This window comes from Diabrotica undecimpunctata, chromosome 8 (assembly GCF_040954645.1).
Source record: "Diabrotica undecimpunctata isolate CICGRU chromosome 8, icDiaUnde3, whole genome shotgun sequence".
Taxonomy (NCBI): Eukaryota; Metazoa; Arthropoda; class Insecta; order Coleoptera; family Chrysomelidae; genus Diabrotica; species Diabrotica undecimpunctata.
The window spans coordinates 62805142-62826778 of NC_092810.1; the positions used below are offsets into that span (position 1 = coordinate 62805142).

A 21637-nucleotide genomic window follows, 5' to 3' on the forward strand; every position below is an offset into this window, starting at 1 on the left:
TTTTTGTTAAAAAACAACTAAACTTCACTGGATATGTTGTAGCAAATAAAGCGCTCGTTAGTATATGAAAAGTAAATTGATGTAATCTTCATTGTTTATTTCTAAACAAACCTTTTTATCATTCAGATTCTAGTATTGAGAAAAAATGACAATTATGGCATCTTCATACACAGCCTGCTAAAATAAAACTATAAATATCTTACCTTTAACTTAAACCGCAATTATCTCCAAAAGTATTAACACTTTAGATATAGGGAACCCAAATACTGTTTGAAAGACAATTGATTTCTTTTTCATTAAAATTAGAATGTTATTAACTCTTTGTATGTAAAAGTTTTCAATACATTATGTTAATAAATGGATGAGCTATTAACTTTGAAAAGTTTGTCTCTATATGTCAAAATTGTTGAAAAAAAGATGAAAAACTAAAAAAACATGAAGGTTTGACTTAGAGTACCCTATACAAATTTTGTCTAGAAACTTATGCAGAATCTGAAAATGCAATAATACAAAGGGTGTTCCATCTAAAATAACAAAGTTGCTGTTCACTTTCAGTATACCCAAAAGTGACATGTTTCTCAAAATATTTTCTTTAAGTTCTTCATAACTTGTAATCCCCTTAAACCAGATTAGAATATTACCTAAATAGCTATAACTTAATACCCAATAAAAAAATAATTATTACCTTTTGTCCATTGAAAAATTCTCCCCCATATAAAATAAGCTGTTCTTTTTCTGGATGGGCCATAAAGGTGAAATTTAATCTTCTTGAAGGTGGACTGATAATAGCTTCAGTAACAGTCAACCTTTTCTTCTCTTCCTTCTCAATTTGTAATAAAATAGATTCTATATCATCCTAAAATAAAACCAGTAAAATTAAAAGACATTTATTTAAAACATATTTTCAATAAGTTGATTTCAGTATTTGTAAAATCAGATAGTAGTTAAAGGCCATGAAATTTCAATTAACTATCTTTAAAATAGTGGATATATCTACTAAAGACATGAACATATTTCAAACACAATTAGCACAGTTTTTTCAGAAGCTGTCTGTTATAAACCAGTTGTATTGCAGCCAATTGCCTTATTGTACATTTATTCCTGGTACATGTTATTCCTAATATAATCTCCAAAAAGTGTTTGCTACCTTTGATTTAGTGCCTCACAGTCATACAGTATATGCTTGACTCTTTCAGATTCTCTGCTAGTCATGGGTAACACTGTAAATTTTTGAGTGTTGATACAATGACACTGACACAGCTGCCTGTATCAGTACAATGTATCAGCACAATAAAGTGTCATGACACTGTGTCTCAGTATTAGGTGTTGCATATACCCTTGATACTAATTCTAAATATAACTATGCACATATGAATTTCTTTAAAACACACGCTATCAAAATAACATTGGTAAATTAAGTCACTTTTTTATTGCATGAAGTGATCCCAATATTCAAAAAATTGAAAACATTTTATCTCTCGAGGTACATCAGTACATTTTAAGTGAAATTACCCTGAATTGGATACTTCAAGACTGAGTATTATTAGATTCGAATTTAGTGATAGAAAGAAAAAATCTATGATGTATAATATTTCCTTCAAAATCTTTTAATTGGTGTAAGTACTTAAACTTAAAGTTATAAATTTTGTTTAATTGTAGATATTTGATGTTTATTTTAAATGGTTCATAGATTTATAGTAATAGTAAAACAATTCTGGGGCATTTATATTTTAATACGCCGTGTTGGTGTGTTGAACTGTGTCATAGGTGTCACTGTGTCATTTCATTTGTATCAATACGATTGACACACTCTAACGTGTCAATACGAGAGTGCCATTCAACACAGTATTACACATCTCTATTCTCTGCTACATAGTATGCAGCACATTCTCCCTTAAAAGGTTTAACTAAGGTATAAAATTATTCCCATTGATATAATGATTTGTCAACGATGATTCGTCAAAGCCCTTAATTTAATCCTATATTGTTATATTTTTCAAATTGATATATTATATTATGTGTCACAATGCATTTATATCTGTTTTATTTATTATCTTACAAAATTTATATTTGGTAAGACTAGAGAAAATAGAACAAATTATATTACAGATATTTTCTTAAAATAAATGGTTTTTGGAATTCTACTATATATTATTTTTTTAATTTATGGAAAATTTTTGTTTGTTTTTGTACCTAGGAGTAAAAAGAAAAAATAAACATCTAGCTATATTAAAAATAAGTATATTTATTTCTATAGTGTATTAATTGAGAATACCATGGGTGGCCCGAAGAACAAATGAATCCATACTGGACCAGCTAAACATAAAGAAAAGACTAAGAACACAAATATCAGAACAGATAATAAGCTATTTTGGACATGTCCTTCGAAGAAATGGTCTTGAAAAACTTACCATCCAGGGAAAAGTAGAAGGCAAAAGAAATAGAGGTAGATCTCCCACACGATACACGGACCATTTTGTTGCTACCATTGGCGCTCCATTGTCAGAATGTGCTAGAATGGCAGAAGATAGAAAAACGTGGAGGAACATTGGGAAATTTAGTTAATAGCTTCATGATATCACAATACCTGCATCAGGTTAACGACTAAGAAGAAGAAGAAGTGTATTAAAAGCCAAGTGTATTTGTTTAGGCTAGGAACCTTTACAATAAATGGAAGCAAATGGTCTGCAACTGAAAACTATGCTTAGTCATCCAAGTTAAAGTTATTAAATGCTACATTTGATCAGTCCTTCTATATGGAGTTGAAGCCTGGACATTAAAATTAAATACCATGAGATGGCTAGAAGCCTTTGAAATGTGGTTGTATTGCAGAATGATCAGAATATCATGCGCACAACACATTACGAATCAAACAGCATTAAACATCATAAATAAAGAGTTAGAACTTAATACTAGGCCACATAATGAGAAACAACCTGCTAGGAATAATAATTGAAGGGACAATAGAGGGTCAAGTAGGAGTAGGCAGAAGAGTCATGATATGGCTTCACAATATCAGAACTTGGCAGGCATGAACATTCAACAATTACTAAGAGTGGAGCAGAATAGAGAACATTTTGATGTAGTGATCACAAACCAGAGCCTGTACCAGAAGAAGATTACATTCCTTCAGTTACAGTCTGCAGTACACAAAATATCTGGAAAAACACGCGATGCGAATCAGACATAATATTCTTTCTTTTGGGCGACAATAAGCACAAATGTTACTTTTTGTGCCTCCGCTACTATTTTTACTCCTAATAAAACAATATACTATTATTTCAGAAAACTAAAAAGTTGAGTAGAATAAAAGTGGTAATTAGTAAAACGAGAAAGTTATAGTTTATTCTTATTAAAATTTAAACTGGCTTGTAACTTTACCTCTCCCTTAGCTTGCAGTTCTTTCTTCATTTTGTTTGTCAGTTTCTTTTCTGTTTTTGCTGTTGTTTTCTCGGCCCCTTTTCCCTTTTTCTTATCTTTCTTATTCTTCCCCATGATTTGATTTAATTTGTTTTATACGATGTATGAAATAAGTGCCGATTTCTACTTTAACATAACCTATAAACCTAACCTCAACGCAATCCAATCCAACTTTATAAACATTCTTCTTCTTCTGTTTTTTATCAGAGTATATGGCTTCCCTGTAAGGCGATTTGCCAGTACTATTTGTTGGCGACCGTCAGAGTTGCCGATTTGTACATAATTATCAGATTTTAACATAATTTTTATGGCATTCTGATGGCCGTATATACCCACAAGCTAGAGGGAAATACCTTTTTAAAACAAATGCAAATAAATGTTAACTAAAACTAAGAATCTACAATAAAAGTAAAAGTCAACGATAATTAGTCTTAGAACTAAGAATCTGAAGAGAAAGTTATTAATTATCACACCTAAGACTAATTAAGCAAAAAAAGGAAAAATGAAAAGTCCCAAAAATTTCAAAAAAGGTGAAATTTCTACTAAGTCGATTTCGTCCAAGTCCAAAAGGGTAAATAAAATGTTAGAAAATTATTCTTATAGAATATATAAGTTATTTTTTATACCAAAATATTTAGTAATTAGTAGGTAGGTAGGTAGTAATTACGGTTGTTTTTAAAAAAGTTTCAGAAACTTATAAAACATTGTTATTAAGTTATTTAAATCCCAATTATGTTCACCAATCTGCTTTAGCAGAGATAAATCCAGAAAATTTAAAGCAATTTCTAAATTTACTAAATATTTATGTCGGTGTAGAAGTTATTCAAAATATTGGAAAACTCAGTTAAGAGAAGAAAACTGACTTTTATACTAGGTGTCGGCAATTTTTAATTGTGAGTTGCTTAGAAATTAAAAAGCGATTTGATTTTAGAAGTCCCTTATTATTACATATTGCAACTTTTGATCCAAAATCGATTGAAAAACCTAATTCTATATATGATATTATATGTGCATTTCCTAGAATTGTAAATAATAATGACCATGAATTAATACAAAAGATTGACGATGAATGGCGATTGTATTGCCAGAAATTCCAGAGAATATTAAAAAAGAATTTGAAGTAGATAAGTACTGGTACAAAGTTGGTGCATTAACTGATAGTGCAGCAGTGCAGAAATTCAAAAATCTTTCACATTTTATTTTAGATATCCTTGTTTGTCCACATTCAAATGCGACCTGTGAGCGAATATTTTTAAGGTCAATTTAATAAAAACTAAATTCGAAATAAATTATGTACCCAAACAGTAAATGGATTAGTGTTAGCAAGTGAAGGAGTAAAAGAATGTTACTCCTTTCAAACAGACAAAAAAAATGTTAAATTATTTTAATCACATGAACTCTTCATCTTCACAAGATGAGAATGAGGCAATTTTATTTGAAAGCGTTCCAGATGTAAATTAGTTTTATTATAGTACCTATTTGATATTACTGGAACATTCTGCATGTCTCGTGGACTGACCACTTGAGGTGGGACTGGAACATTCTGGATGTCTCGTGGACTGACCGCTTGAGGTGGGACTAGAACAGTCTCGTTTTCATTATCCCGTCCATTGGCAGGCACCTCTTGCTGTTCAGGTTGTCTAGCAATAAAATCATGCTCCTGAAAGACATCATCATTAAATGGATATATCTCAGTCTTCCTAAACCCATTGACGGCCGTTTCAAGAGTAGCTGCACGAAGATACGCCTCACAAAAGAGACTGGATATTTGCAGTTTCCTGACAACTCTATTTGGGTTACTAGCCAACCATTGTTCTACAGCTTTTGCGTATCTAGTTTTCAAAGGAAACATAAACGATACATCCAAAGGCTGTAGCTTGTCTGTTGAGTGTGGAGGAAGGCAAACTATAGATACTCCTGACTCTCTTGCAATATCAATAAGTTCAAGATTTCTAGTGTGGGAATAGTGACCATCAAGGATAAGCACAACAGGATTCTCTTTTGATGGGTTCACAATGGAACTGAAGTGTCTAAACCAGTTAAGAAACCAGTGACCCAACCTGAATCTGAACATCCGCCTATCGACACCGGAGGAGCTCCGTCAAGCAATTCTTCCTGACACCTTTAAGTGGAAATATTAACAAGGGTGAAATATATTGGCCTGCTGCTGACATACAGGTTCTGACTGTGGTTGTGGATCCACGTTCAGCAGATAAAAGTTTATGCACTTGCTTTTTCCCCTTACAGGTTACTACTCTAGTAGCTTTGTGCTGGACTACAAATATCCCTGTTTCGTCTACATTAAATATTTTTGAGGGATCAAAGTTTATTTTCTCGAGTTCAGGCTTCAGGATAGAGAAATACTTGTCAACATTTTCTTTTGCGAATCCTTTAGCTCTAGCCATTGACAAGTTCTGTGGTCGTCTGAGGGAAAGCTCTGGATGGCGTTTGAAAAACAGTCTAACCCACTTTTTGCCAGCAGCCTTTGATTCATTCGAGAAAGGATGAGTTATTTGGTTTAAAATGGCTAGCTGGTAAGTCAATCGCCTCAGGTCAGAAATAGTCAGTCCATAATAATGCTGCTCCATATCCAGACAGTGTTCGACAAGACTTTTCTCAAGGTCAGCTGTAAAAACTGGCTTCCTTCCAAATTTTGATTTCACACATTCCTCTGGTGTGCGGTCAGATTTCACATAATCTTTTAAAGTAGCCCTTGGAACACCAAAGGTCTTAGCAGCTATTTTATATCCCATTTCTTTATCTCTCACAGCAGTGATAGCTCTCACCATTTCATCAGGATTCCACGCTTTGCGTTGTGGCATCTGAAAAAATTTAGACCTTGTATTGATATATCAATTCTTAAAATTTTCATCTTTTTCACAGAACTCTAAGTTTAATAATAACATTACTGTTCAAGACTGAGGTGTCTACATGTTAAAACTATTAAAACATATCAAAAAGTGATTATATATCTATAAAAAATAATTTAAGTAGACAGGGAAAATTAAAATTTATTGAAAGAAAAGATTCCTAAATCCGTCCCGGGACGGATTTGAGAACCTGACGGAAGGATTTAGGAATTCCGTTATATAAAACATGGCCGCCGTTCGTGACGAAACGACTACAACTACACGGCTGTGACAAATGAAATATAATACTCAAAGAGCATTCTATTATTATCAATCGATAAATCAGTTTAAACTTACCTTTAGTCGTCAATATAAGTATTTAAAGTAGATTACAAACTATAACAAGCTATCACATAAACTATTTATGAAAAATTTAAGGTTAAGTGAACAGAACAAAGAATCCTACGTCACTGCCACTAGTACACTGGATCGTTTTGAAGAGTTTCCTTACTCTCTCGCAAGGTTGCAGTACTGTCCGTAGAAGTTAAAGTGGGGACGAAATTATGACAGGGGACGGATTTTGGGCACTTTATCTTTTCATTTCTTACCATTTCTTGTATAAAAGTGGTGTTTATAGTTCGTCCCAAACCCTTCTTTCAGTGCGTCATAGTTGATCGAATTCTCTCTAACACATTAAGCTAGAAGTGACAGAAAAAAACGTGAGTCTGTGATTATTATACATAGAGCTTAGAAAATTATTTATCGTAAAGCTAATTCTACTTACGGATGTATAATTGGTTGGAGTTTAGAATACGCTAAATAGATATCCAATCAATGATGCGCATAAATATAATTTGACGCAGATTGTCTCGATCGTGACAGTACTTTCACAATGTCAACTGATAAAATGATAATTGTCATTCCAGGTTAGTATTATCAGACATTTTACAGTGAAAATTTAATTTTGTATTTATTGTGTGTATTTAAAATATGCCGAGATATATCGAGAAAGAACAAAGACTAATATTAAAATTATTAAATTATTTTCAATTAGAAAAAGAGAGATTACGATCCTGCAACTGTCAAATTTAACTAAAATGTCATGCAATAATTCTCGACATTCTTAAAATCCTATATGACGTCAAAATTAGTGACGCACTGAAAGAAGGGTTTGGTGGTTTGGGACAGACTGTACCATGTTTTTCAATAGTTTGTTTTAAAATCGCTGTGTTAGCGAATTCTCGATATAAATGTTTATTTTTCGCTCGAGAACAATACTATAAGATTTATTTTACGCGAAAGGACGTTATTATAGGTTATTACACATAGGTACTTGGCGCATGTAAAACTTAAAGTTTCCTGGGACCTGGGGGCGAGATAAGTAACACCTGATCATATCGACATATCTAAATATCTTTGAGTTGTGTTAGACTTTTCATTAATATAAAGACCATGGTAAAGTAAAAGACATTAGTTTAAGATGAGAATTCAAGATGATATTCAAGACTTAAATAGAGGGGATTACCAATACCCAGAGGACAAAACCCTTAACACCTATTAGAGGATATCCAAGACATGTAGGAGAGATCTCCTAGGTAGAAAAAGGTCAACAATCGCCAGAATAATGAAACCGAAAAAGACAAATAAGTTCTGCAAACACCAATTATGATAAGGTGCTTCAAATTACATATTTTCTTGAGTCATCGGACTCGTTCTAACTTCCATAAAATTGGAAGCCGGACATTCATTCAATATTCACTTTGCAGGCGTATCGTGAAGTGTTAGTCTTACAACAGTTCTAGAAATGCCTTTCCCACAATAAAGTAAAAAATCTTTCAATAAACCAATTATTAAAAATCAAGCACGCGAAAGTGCGTAATGTTTAAAACTAAATATTCTAAAAATTCAAAAAGTTTGAGTGTAGATTGAAAAAAGATAAAATATCACATGCAATAAGTGAATTGATCTCCTTTCGGTTAAGATCTTAAGATTCGTAAAATATATCTTCTTGCAGTTTCCTGTCCTCATTAGACGTTGACAATTACTCTAGCCCATAAAACCTTATTCACGGCTCCCCTAACCAAGTTTTTTCGGTCCACTGTCTCAAGTTCTTAGCCACGAAATACGTCGTCTACCCGGTACCTTTTTTTTATTTTGGCCTGCATAATAAGTTGAAGGAAATTTATAATATGTGACCGAAGAATGACAATTTTCTTTGTTTTACCGTTAAAATTAGTTGCTGTTGTTGACCTATTCATTGCAAGACAGCTTCATTGGTGACATGATATGTGCACGATATTCGTAACATCGTAACATTCGGAATTAGTACTTCCTTTCGAAAGCTGTTAGTTCCTTACCGGTGGCCTCTGATAAGGTCCAAGCTTCATATAAATAAGAAAACACATATCACCTGAGCACTCGCAATCTAATATATATATATATATATATATATATATATATATATATATATATACAGTACATTCCTCATGTTGTTAAATATACTTCTGGATTTCTAGATTCTAATATGGATTACACACAAGTGTTCCCAATCTTTGTTCAGGTTGCAGTCCACATATGTGAAATTTTGAGCTCTTGATAGTATTTAGTGCGTAAAAAGAAATTACTTATGTTTAATGGTATGATTTTTGATGATGGTCATTATCTTGGTTTTGCTCTTATTAAGATGCATATAATACGGTCTGCTAATATCCGTAGAAGTCTCTCTGGACTATCGGCAAGGAAAACTATGACGTCAGCATACCTGAATTTATTTATGAAATCCTGTTTAATGATATTATATCTGCAATTTCCCCCAAAGCTTCTCTAAAGAGATGCTTTGACTAAACCTTTTTGTTGTTCCCATAAGTTGGCTTTGATTGTAAGATCATGCTTTTGTATTCCCGTCATATTTAAGATACCTTTGTTTACTCTATCAAATGCTGTTTCAAAGTCTAAGAATCAAGCGAAAACGTGACTGTTCACATCTCTGGTTAAATCAGTATCTTTATGCTAAAAGTGCATCTCTCGTACAAACGCCGTTTCTAAAGCCAAATTGAAATTCGTCGAGATGCAATTCCAAAATAGGGATTTCCACACCCGTAAAAGTTTTCAAAAAAAGATTATTAAAAAAAATAGTGAGCTGTTATAACCAAAAGTTGTTTGGGGAGACCTATGTTCAACTTTGAACGTAGAAGGCTGGATGATGAATGATACTAAGTGCTACACTGAATCCCTCCTTAGCAACAGTACTTACCGAACGAACAGAGAAACGACCGCGGTCGCCTTTGTGCTCTTTCCCTCTAGATTTTTATTTATGGATTCACAAAAGTCCTCATCTGGACTGTCTCTTTTTTGTGTTATTTTCACAAGTTAACAAGAAGTTCCGCCAGGCAGACTAGTGCTCTCATACCATAATAAGGCTAAAATCCCCCAGAGTTTGCCAGCTCCCTGGGACATCACGTTTCTTTCTATAAGCGATGGTGTTACACCTCGGCATTAAAGAGTGTAGTAGTCGAACAAATATCTCCATATCGTGAATCAATTGTGCTGCCATGTCTGATGATTTTGTGCGATCTGTACGTTTTTGTAATGTTAAATGAACAAATCTATAGTTAATGACTTCAGTTCCTGTCACGTTCTCAGTTGACCTGCGGGTTGTGTCACGTTAATTTCTCTTGAATTTAAAACTTTTGACGTGACTGAATTTTCAGTTAACTCTGTCTAGAAATTATTACTTTGTATTGCTCTGAATACGTATATATAGTATGTATACTTAAAAGTTCCATTTTCGTAATAAATTATGTTTGGGGTTAGAGTTTTTATATTGTCCCATAAACGAGCACGTTTACTTTTAAATTACTTAATTTAAGTATTATTCTCACATAAACCCTTAAAATCTAATTAATCTTGGCTATGATTAAAGTAAAGTGGTAAAATATTCCCATGTGCCTTCCCAGTGACTATGTCATATTGTGTGTTGACTAATTTATTATTTTTGTTTTTTACGTTTATTTACGGACGAATCGTCTCGTAACTTAAATAATTCATTTTATAGAATAGCATTTATTTAGTCAATATACAAAAATAGTTTTGTTTTTGACAAGTCAAAGAAATAGTGATAATTTTTACATACATACATATAAATTTTTTGCAAATTTAAACATTACAAACAGATATTTAATATTAACAATTTAAGAATGGACAAACACACTAAATAAAAATATAAAAACATGACATATCGTCATAATAGGCAAATACACTTACCAAACTAGTACTATAGTGTAAAAGCTGTACTTAGGTACTCCGTTTTTGAATAGAAACAATGTTTTAAAACATGTGATTTTATTTTAAACTTAAACGATGATAAGTGAAGACTTTTTTACTTCGTCTGGCAAAAAGTTATACAAACTAACATCAGTCGAATTTTTTATGCTCTTTGTCAACCTAAACCGTTGTGCTCTAATAGCGTCTCTAGATCTTGTATCGTGATCATAGAAGTTGGAGTTTATGTTAAACTTACCTTTGTTGGCATATATATATATATATATATATATATATATATATATATATATATATATATATATATATATATATATATATATATACAGTGTAGGTAAAAGTTTATGGTCGGTATGGTAAAATTTAACAGGATATCTAACACAGATATAAAATCATACTTTCAGCGAATAGACAAAGATAACAATCATATTTCCCCTTGGTCTCCCCTCCATATTTCTTATTGACGCCCATTCCCCATTAGTGAGACGATTAGTTCCGATTACAGATATTTTACATATCTCAGGTTCCGATATTAATATACTTAAGAAACTAGAGGTGGGTCGTTGACATTTTTATCGGAACCGTTTTTCGTAAACTAGTAACTATTTGATTGTTTACCAGTAGTAGAAGTGAAAGAAACTAACGGAGGATATATTTATTATAACTTGAAAAATAAATTAAACAATACAAATAGTAAATAGTACTTACATTTACATTACACATTATTAAATCGCGAATCGTCTAAATTGACATTTAAAAACATAAGTTTTTCCACTTTTCTTGTCAACCGTGTTCTTCTTTTATTTAAAATTAAACCAGATTTTGAACATGTGTTCACAAGGAACAGATTTTGTTACAATACTACAATATTTTATGAATATAGTGGTTAAGTTATGATATCCATAGTATCCGAAGTAGTACAGTTACTAATATCGGGTTTAGCAAAAAGATTTAGAGGGATAGAACAGAGTGGCACATTGTCATTATGTACATTTATGGATTCATGATTTAAAGTGCAGGGATTTTCTGATAAAAATGAAGCTAAAAAAACAAAAGAAATAATTTTTGATCAATTAATTGGACATGACTCATCTAAACATACACCTGTATCGAGAGCCCATTACAATGGTGGAAAAACCATCGACATGTATGTATATCCCTTAACCACTATATTCATAAAATATTGTAAATGTGAACACATGTTCAAAATCTGGTTTAATTTTAAATAAAATAAGAACACGGTTAACAAGAAGTAAAGTAGAAAAACATATGTTTTTAAATGTCAATTTAGACGATTCGCGATTTAATAATAACGTGTAATGTAAATACGATTTACTATTTGTATTGTTTAGTTTATTTTTCAAGTTATAAATATATCCTTCATTAGTTTCTTTCATTTCAATAAATATACACATAAACGATAATAGCCATTATGTTTGTTTATGTAGGTACTCTCTTACTTGAAACTACTGTTAAACAATCATAGTTACTTGTTTACGAAAATCGGTTCACTTGAGTTAACGATAAAAACGTCAACGATCCACCTCTACTCGTAACGACTGTCCCTACTTTGATTCGGTGCTTTGACCACGCGAGACAAGACGTTGCCAAATAATTTTGTATCAAGGTTTTTTATTATGGCGTCATATGCAGTTTATTATTTTTATTGGGAATAAGGCACAATGTGACTTCAAAATAAGCTTATTTTAATGTTTAGATTTTTAATTCGGAAATCGTACTTAAAATACGAAACATTGTTAAATTTTATTTATATAAAATGATTTCCAAAGTGGAAATCAAAATGTTATATTACACTTATTGTAAAGTAAAATTGTGGCATATTCCCAATAAAAAACAGTAAGCTGCCATTTAAATACATTTCGCCCAAATTTGACTATCTTAGAACATTGTTCAAATGCTAAAAAGACAACAGGTCAAATAAAACCAATAAGTTTGGCAACGTTGAACCTCCCCTTTTTTATTATTTCAACTCTATAATTTCAACTCATATAAAGGACGGATCTAATATACATCTCTCTTTTTAAATAGGTGTTTCTCACTCTATCTCACGTAAGGTCCATATCGACCATAAACTTTTACCTATAATATATATATATATATATATATATATATATATATATATATATATTTATATATATAAATATATATATATATATATATATATATATATCGATATAATTAGTGTTTAAAGAAAATAATTTATGTTATATACTAGATAATATTAGATATAACAAGTATTTGGTTATTTTAAGAAGTTATATACTAGAGAATTTAATAAAAATTATTTATGTGAGGGCATTTTTAAGAAATTAGCATATAATAATTGTAAAAAGTTGTATTTTAATGTTGTAAATATATTTAAGTGAGCCATGTGATTAGGCAACCAGATATACATACTCTCCAAGTGACATTTTAGGTAATAATTGGGAATATAAAGTGGAGTTATAATAATAGGTTGTTTAAAATGTGTATTTTATTAAATTAGAGTGTTAGTTACTAATTTAAGTGTATATTCTGATCTGAAAAGCCTAAATGCCAACAAAATTCTTGATAGATAAGTAAGGAATTCTCTAGATCACCGGAGATGGCTTTGTTTGCGAAATGTATTGTTCCAGAAAATTCTTTAGATATAGATGGAACAAATCGAACATGATTTATTGCCAGATGATTCTAGAACAGAAAATATTTGTTATTGAGTTACAGTTACTATGAGTCCAGTTTATTATGAAAGTTAGTAGACACATTTAGTTAGTGAAGTCAATTGTTCAGAATTTTCAAGATAGTCAGTCGGTCAGTCAGAAAGTTTAGTAAGAAAGTCCATTCAGTTAGTCAATCAGTTATGAGTTTTTGACGTGACAACGTCTTAAATTAGGTTGTGGCTCGGAGTCATTTAAGAAAAAGTGTAACGCCCGCTCACGTCTGTTACAGTGAGTCGCCGAACGAGAGAGAGGCCCGCCGGACCGGCGAATGACTTGCGTCTCTCTCCCACTCAAACATGATCGGTCCGCTGCGCGCGGCACTAGAGAATTAGGCGCGTTGAATCGCTAAAGTTGAAAATCGTTGAAAGTATCGTCAGCTGTGTCTGTAGTGAAAATGTGGAGTGCTTAGATTCGTCATTTACAACAACTACAACAATAAAGGTAAATAATTGTACACTAATATTTCATTATCGTAAACTATGATTGATTGATTAATTGTTAGATTGACACAAAAGTTGAGAAACTGAGTTTATAGGTTATGTCATACTATTGACAAATGTTGATAGTGTTAAGTAAATTATTAGTTTAAATCACTCTGCAATCAATCGTAATTCAGTCGATTGAGAAGAAACAGCGCGTATTGCTAGTCAAACATTTAAAATAACAAATTATAACTTCTAACCTGTCAAAACAGGGCGACCAAACAAACGAACTAAACCGACCAATCACCACGCGCGGAGTTAGAATTTAACTGTGTTTAGCAAGAATTTCAAATTCCAATTTTAGTAAATGTTTTAATTTTCAACTTTACCATTTACATTTACAAATTTTAATTAATTTCAAATTTATTTAGCAAAAATTTGAACCTTCGATCTGAATAAGTGTTTTGATTTTCAAATTGATTCTTTAAAATTAAAAATATTAAAATATATATAATCAGAAGTGAACGTCACATAACATTATCTGTACTTATTATTATTTAATATGTAGGCAAATACATGTGACCATACTTGGTAGACACAATTGGAAATAGTAATTTTTTATAACTGAAAAAAATAAATATATAAAATACTGGTAGCAAACAATAACTTCAATGATCGATATCTCCGCAACTAATTGATATATCGAAAAAATTTTCAAATAAATTTTGTAGAAAATAATAAGATCAATAATATAATATAAAATAAATAATATATAAAATAATATATAAAAATATAATATATAAAATATAAATAATATATAAAATACCTAATAAATCGGTAATGCAATTCTTATTTTCATTCAATTCCTTGTTCCTATTGTGCAATTTAATAATATTCATATCAATAAATATTCTACCGAGAAAAAGACGTTGTCACGTAAAATCTTCGCCCGTAAAACCGACTTTACAGGCAACCGATTTTTTTTAGTATGAAAATTAGTTAGAGGCAGTCAATCAGTTACAATTGTTCAATATAGTGAGTTAAATCAATATTAAGAAACAGTATAAAGAAAATAATATTGAAGATTAAAAATTATGTTATGTATAAATGATAATTGGATAATGGAAGAAGTATTAATTGAATATTAAAATTAAATAATATATTTGGTGATTGGATATTGGTATATAGAAAAGAAGAATAAATATAAATGCTGTTTGCTGGTTTGCTTGGTGGTTTATAAATGCTGCGAAGAAAAATATCTTAAATTGGTGGAAGCTGATAATTGGAAAAAGTAATTTCACAAAAACAAGGATAACCGAAGCTGAGAAGAAGACATTTGAGTGGTGATTATAATCTATATAGTGGAAAACAGTTCATTTAGGCATTCAGTGACAAAAAGGTACAAAATTTTGTTAATATAATTTAGTTAGTGTCATAACAATTTCAATTTTGAAGATAGTTTGTTTAAATTTTACATTGTCTATAGAATTTAATTAGTTTCATAAGAATTTCAAATTAAAGATAGTTTATTATAAATTTACATTGGCTAGGTTAGATATATATGTGTGTTTCATAATAGATATAATAAAGATAATTTAAAAAAGTACTTACAAACTAATTCTTTGAGAACCGCGATAAAAACCCTATATTATTAAAAAATACTCATTGCTCATCATTCAAACAAACAATACATCAAAACAATATATACAGATTGAACGAATTTAAAACGGAACATACGAAATCAATGTATTTCGGCTCAACTCCGCTCTAGGTGGTTGGCCAACAAAAGGTTGTCAAATAATTATATTATAAAAATCCAATACTTCAGCGGGCTGCTGGATTCTGAATTCATTTAAAACTCCACCCAAATAGGTTGCCTAGAATCACTGTGAAAAGTAGACTACAAAAGCAGTTATTATGCTGTCAAACCACTTATAGTCCAAGAGATAGAGCCGAAATTTTGAACTGATCAGTAATATGACATTTCTCTATTGGAATATATTCAATGTAACTGGGATAAGACTTTGCCTTACAGGCGGACGCCCCTCGTGGTACAGGGGGTGGCTATACAGGGATGAAGTTGTAATTTTTTGGGGAAAAATTAACGATAAGTAATAAGTCCGCCATTTTCATGGCTCATTATTTAGCCCCTAAAAACTCTAAATCCAAAAGGGCGGACAGCTGGGTTGGTACAGAGAGCCATAAAACGGGGTCAAATGTACCACTTGCCTGCGCATTTTAGATCTCGGTAACAATTTTCAAACTGATTTTATTATGATATTTTTATACCGATTGATTTGAAAATTTGTATGCTCACTTCTGTTACTATTCTGAGAAGCGTCAAGTAGAGTTTTCCTCAAAATTTTCCAAAAAAATTTCCGTAAATGAAAATTTTCGTAATTTTTTGAGGTAAAATCTAATTTATAGAATCCTTTCGATTTTCTGTAAGTTATACCATGATTTTTTTCCAAAAATTTTCAAACGATCTTTCCGATAAGAAAAAAAAATTAGAAAAACTTTTCTAAAACATTTGATAAAACTCTACGTCATCGACTGAATCTTTTATAGAATATTTTGGAGTTTTAAAATGATATTATGATAATGTTTTTTTTTCAAACTAAAGTCATATTTACTTTACAAATCACATTTTTTTCTTAAATATAAATATTTTACGAATTAATTTTTAATTGAATAAATGTTTGATATTTGATATTTTATTAAATTAAAGTAATTTTATAATGTTAACTATTAAATATTTTTGGTATAACAAATAGTAATTTTACTTATTTTTTATTACAACAAAAAGGTTTTTAAATTTATATTGCATAAATAATGGTTGTTCAGATATAAGAAAAATTTGATTTATTATTACATTAATAATCAAATATAAAATATATTATTTCTATTTATCAATAGGTAAAATTCAATTTGTAGAATTCCTTTAACATTTTACAAATAATTATTAATAAAAATCAATTTAATAGTGGAATTATCAATTTTTTAAGTTTTGAAATTTACTTTGTACTTAGATATTTTCAATATTTTTTTTAACTTTCAAATTGATTGAATTTTTTTTTTCATTAGTTAATTATAATTTTACAAATTCTGTTTGGACATTAATTTTGCATCATTATTATTTTAAAATATTAAAATAATAATGATACGCGTTCCATTTAGATCAGTAATTCTACACGCATGCGCTAAATGTAATAAGTATCAAGATGCTTTTATCCAACGGTGAAACTGACTTCGATTGTAATGAAGTTTTTGAAACCTTAGAAACTTTCATATGTCACTTATATGGAACAGGACTGACGAGAACAATTCCAAAAAGAAAAGTAAACGATGTCAGATTTTCACTATTTAACCGGCAGTATAAGTTGCATGATATGAACGAGCCTTTTAAAAAAAAAAACTAAAAAATTTCGATGCTTCAAGCTTACCACCATGTCAAGATGAATTACACCAACATCTACTGCGAGACCATTATATTTCAAATATTTGGACAAATGCTCATAAAAAAGTACCAACAGAATTGATTGTTGAAGAACATGGTTGGGAGTTTGAAGATGAAACATATAAATTCAAATGGTTTAGTGGACCTCAGATGCCAGAATCAATTCGAGAAGTAGTGATTGAAAATGAAGCAGATAATGAATGTGATATTATTGAACGTGAAAGTGACGAAGATGATGAATGTGATGACATCAGTGAGAGTGAGAAAAATGAAATTTTTAAAGTTTTTCTAAATTTTTTTTTCTTATCGGAAAAATCGTTTGAAAATTTTTGGAAAAATTCATGGTATAACTGACAGAAAATCGAAAGGATTCTACAAATTAGATTTTACCTCAAAAAATTACGAAAATTTTCATTTACGGAAATTTTTTTGGAAAATTTTGAGGGAAACTCTACTTGACGCTTTTCAGAATAGTAACAGAAGTGAGCATACAAATTTTCGGTCTCATTTTTCGGTTCAATCAATCGGTATAAAAATACCTATCATAATAAAATCAGTTTGAAAATTGTTACCGAGACCTAAAATGCGCAGGCAAGTGGTACATTTGACCCCGTTTTATGGCTCTGTGTACCAACCCAGCTGTCCGCTCTTTTGGATTTAGAGTTTTTAGGGGCTAAATAATGAGCCATGAAAATGGCAGACATATTACTTATCGTTAATTTTTCCCCAAAAAATTGCAATTTCGTCCCTGTCCGCCACCCCTTATGTATCCACTCTCGCGTCCGCCCTTTAGGATTTCGTCTAGTTATACCAACATCTTACTCTGGGCAAATTTTCAGCCATATTATCGATCGTTGATTTTTCCGAAAAAAATTACAACTTCATCCCTGTATAGCCACCCCCTGTACCACGAGGGGCGTCCGCCTGTAAGGCAAAGTCTTAACCCAGTTACAATGAATAAATTCCAATAGAAAAATGTCATATTACTGATCAGTTCAAAATTTCGGCTCTATCTCTCCGACTATTAGGCAAGCTCCTCTTTCCTTTAAAGGAGACATACAGTTGAACGATATTTTATACAATGTCTATCACCGGGTATGGATTTATTTTTGTCCAAGTTTTATATTGGTCCACTATTTCAAATGCAGTTCAAACAGACATATATTAAATTGTATGTTCCGTTTTAAATTCGTTCAATCTGTATATATATATATATATATATATATATATATATATATATATATATATAGATATATATATATATATATATATATATATATATATATATATATATATATATATATATATATATATATATATATATATATATATATTTAATGAAGGCATCTCAACAAATGGAGTCAAGCTCAATAACCTGCGGTATGCAGATGATACAATAGTGTTTTCCACTACCATAGAAGGGCTACAAACCTTAATGAACAAAATAACGGAAACAAGTAAAACATATGGACTGGATATAAACACCAGCAAAACCAAGCTAATGATCATCAGCAAGGAAAACATAACTGGAGCAAATCTGTATGTGAACCACATGAGAATTGAACGTTGGGAACTATAATCAGTGAGTCGTGGGACAATACCCAATAGATTAAATGTCGCATCGGAAAGGCAAAAAAGTGCATTCCTCACTCTCAGACCTCATCCTAGAAACAAAAATAAGGCTCCTTAAATGTTACGTGTACTCAGTACTTCGGTACGGAGTAGAAACGTGGACATTGAAGGCGGAAACTCTATCAAAACTTCAGGCTTTTGAACTATGGTTATACAGAAGGATCCTGAAGATACCATGGACAGACAAAGTCACCAATGAAGAAGTACTGCGGAGGATGAACACAACCGCGGACTTGGTCAACATTGTGAAGGGCCGTAAGCTGCAGTACTTGGGACATATAATGAGAAATCAAGGCAGATACGAGCTACTCCAATGCATTTTGCAAGGTAAAATTGAAGGAAAAAGAGCCCTAGGACGAAGAATATCCGGGCTTGCTAACCTGAGAGCATGGTATAGAAAGACCTCAACACAGCTATTCCGTATAGCAACCAACAAAGTCATCATAGCCAAATGATCGAAAACGTTCCGTTCATTGCACGTTTAAACCATAGTGGTAATCTTAAATTATAATATTTCGTACAATATATATGATATTTTATATTACATTTTTAAATTTGTTGTTAAGCAATTTTAACAAAAATATAACTTGAAAAAATGGAGTTCTCAGGACATTGTAAAATTTCTTGAAGTATACGAACAACATATATGTTTGTGGGATGTTCATTCTGATCGGCACAAAGACAGGAATTCATAAGTAAATGAAAATATTGCAAAAGCAATGCCAATTTTAAACTGTTCCTCCGACATCTGTAAACAATTTTTGTAGTTTTCTGGATATTCGGTTGAAAGTTCTGTTAGGAAGTATTTGTGAAGCATCAAATTTCTGTCTATTTGCAACACAGTTTTGAATCCAAATTCGGCCTCTTCGCTTATCATTTCTTTTCTACTCGGCTGATCATCTCTTCAACAATACCTACTTTTTACAATTAAACGACACCCATTGCGGACTCCAAATTTTATTTCCTCGATTGACATATTACTTTTGTGTAAACAACGATTATATATTCCACCGTGCAAACTTAAAAATTAAACTGGCGTGTCAAAATATTCTTTTCTGTAAATCTAGTGTAAACCTTCACTTGTATGCAAACAGTACTGGCTTGGCTACTGGCGCCAGCAAATCTATGCGTGTATAAACTCGTCTTAAAAATAAAGGGGGCATTCAAGACTGTAAGAGGTGTAGAGGGATAAAGTTAATATCCGAGACAATGAAAATTTGAGAGAAAACTGTAAAGCGAATGTTAGGACGGGAGATATTAATAGGAGAAGAACAGATTGGCTTTATGTCGGGAAAGAGGACATGATTTGTTTACTTTGAGAAACTTGATAGAGAAAAAAAAAGTGGAGGAGAAAAGAAATGTTGGAGCGGGGCTCTTGAAGAGAGATGACTTAAGATTATCAGGTCGAAAATGGAGTATATGTGGTTGGAGGGACATCAAATTGCTTGGGGAAAAACTAGGACGAGTAGGAGAATTTATTTTAATATATTGGCTCCTACATAACGAAAATTGGACACCAGATCGAGAAATTGCCCACATGATACAGGCTGGTTAGTTTATCCGAAAGCGACGAAGGGATATACTCTGTGACCGAAAAATCGGCGAAGGGCTGAAAGGAAAGAAGAAGCATTTACATATATATAATAATATGGATATTGGTTTAGACATTCATTGAAAAGCTTCAATGGATGTGGCTAATAATAAAAGGAAAACCAAAACAAAACTCTCTTTATTGTCAAAAATAGTCAATTATAAACATCCTTCATACTATCTGTAGTGTTTTTTAATGAGTAACCTAATTATTTTAAAGTAATTCACATTCAAATGTTTGTTACATCCAAAGACGTAGTTATAAGAGCTAAACAAAGTCGTGCGCTTATTTCGATCTAATTTAATATTTTTGGCCTGTGAGAGAAACCTATTCAAATAGTTTGTATGAAGATTACCATCTTTATACTTATACAGACCGAACACAAACATATTCAATAATTTATACCAAAAATTTTTTTCGTGAAGTACTTTTTTAGGTATTTTCTTTTTACTATCCAACAGTCTGTCTAATTTATGTATTTTTCTTTTTAAAAGTCTGGGATCTATATTACAATTATTTAAGATATCCATTTCCTTTTGAAGAAAATTGATAACAACGTGCGAAGGCATGGACATTATCAAATGTTTAACGGCTTTGACATCAAGATCTTTGTCATCATCTGGTAATTTAAATTGATTATTTACTTGGTTATCAAAATTGAGTCTCATCTGAAAAATTATTTCTTTACAAGGAATATTTGAAGGTTCATTTGAAACGCGAATTGTAACATTCGGGGGAGTAAAATTATTAATTATTGATTGATTTGGTAACGTCATTGGCATACTCAATAATGAAGGTATTTTGGAATGTTCGATATTCTCATTGCTGGTAGATTGCTCGCAGAGATTAGCAGATTTATTTCCAGAATCCGAAGATGTAGATGTAGCTGGTATATTTTGATGATGTTCTACAGGCGGCATACCTTTGTTGTGTTCTAAAATATCTTCATAGCTCATTATGTAAGGCGAAGTAGTGGGAAAACTCCGGATATTTTGATTGCATTCATGTTCCAAATGACCCTGTCTTGCGCAACCAGAACACCACTGCTCATTTCGGGGTCTTGTGGGTAGACGTGATATAACCATGGGTCCTTCATCGGTCTAAAAAAATACAAATTTTCAAATCGGTAAATGCACTTGGCCCAAAAAAGAAATATTCTAAGTAAACAGATCTCAATTTTTTTTTTAATCACTGTTATAGTCTGCAATCAGATTATTACTGCGATGAGATCACTAAACGTTTAAAAAATGTAATAGGGGACTTGCATG

General features: G+C 31.4%; 3 protein-coding genes across 3 annotated transcripts in view; all 3 read right to left on the reverse strand.

Moving 5' to 3' along the window:
- LOC140447624 (kelch domain-containing protein 4-like) overlaps positions 1-3593 on the reverse strand; it is a 46497-nt gene extending 42904 nt beyond the window's left edge. Inside the window, exons 1-2 of the mRNA XM_072540382.1 lie at positions 3382-3593; positions 686-856 (exon numbers count right to left, since the gene is read on the reverse strand). Of these exons, the coding sequence (XP_072396483.1) occupies positions 686-856; positions 3382-3495 (285 nt within the window). The 5' untranslated portion in view covers positions 3496-3593. The remainder of the gene's footprint in view (positions 1-685; positions 857-3381) is intronic.
- Positions 3594-5498: 1905 nt separating this feature from the next.
- LOC140448858 (uncharacterized) lies at positions 5499-6242 on the reverse strand. Its single transcript, XM_072541980.1, has one exon. The coding sequence runs from the start codon at positions 6240-6242 to the stop codon at positions 5499-5501; it is 744 nt and encodes a 247-aa protein (XP_072398081.1).
- Positions 6243-20489: 14247 nt separating this feature from the next.
- LOC140447626 (uncharacterized) overlaps positions 20490-21637 on the reverse strand; it is a 96459-nt gene continuing 95311 nt past the window's right edge. Inside the window, exon 6 of the mRNA XM_072540384.1 lies at positions 20490-21469. Within this exon, the coding sequence (XP_072396485.1) occupies positions 20546-21469 (924 nt within the window). The 3' untranslated portion in view covers positions 20490-20545. The remainder of the gene's footprint in view (positions 21470-21637) is intronic.

Excerpts from the sequence above, each read along its gene's own strand:
- LOC140448858 (XM_072541980.1), bottom strand. The coding sequence starts at position 6,242 with ATGCCACAACGCAAAGCGTGGAATCCTGATGAAATGGTGAGAGCTATC.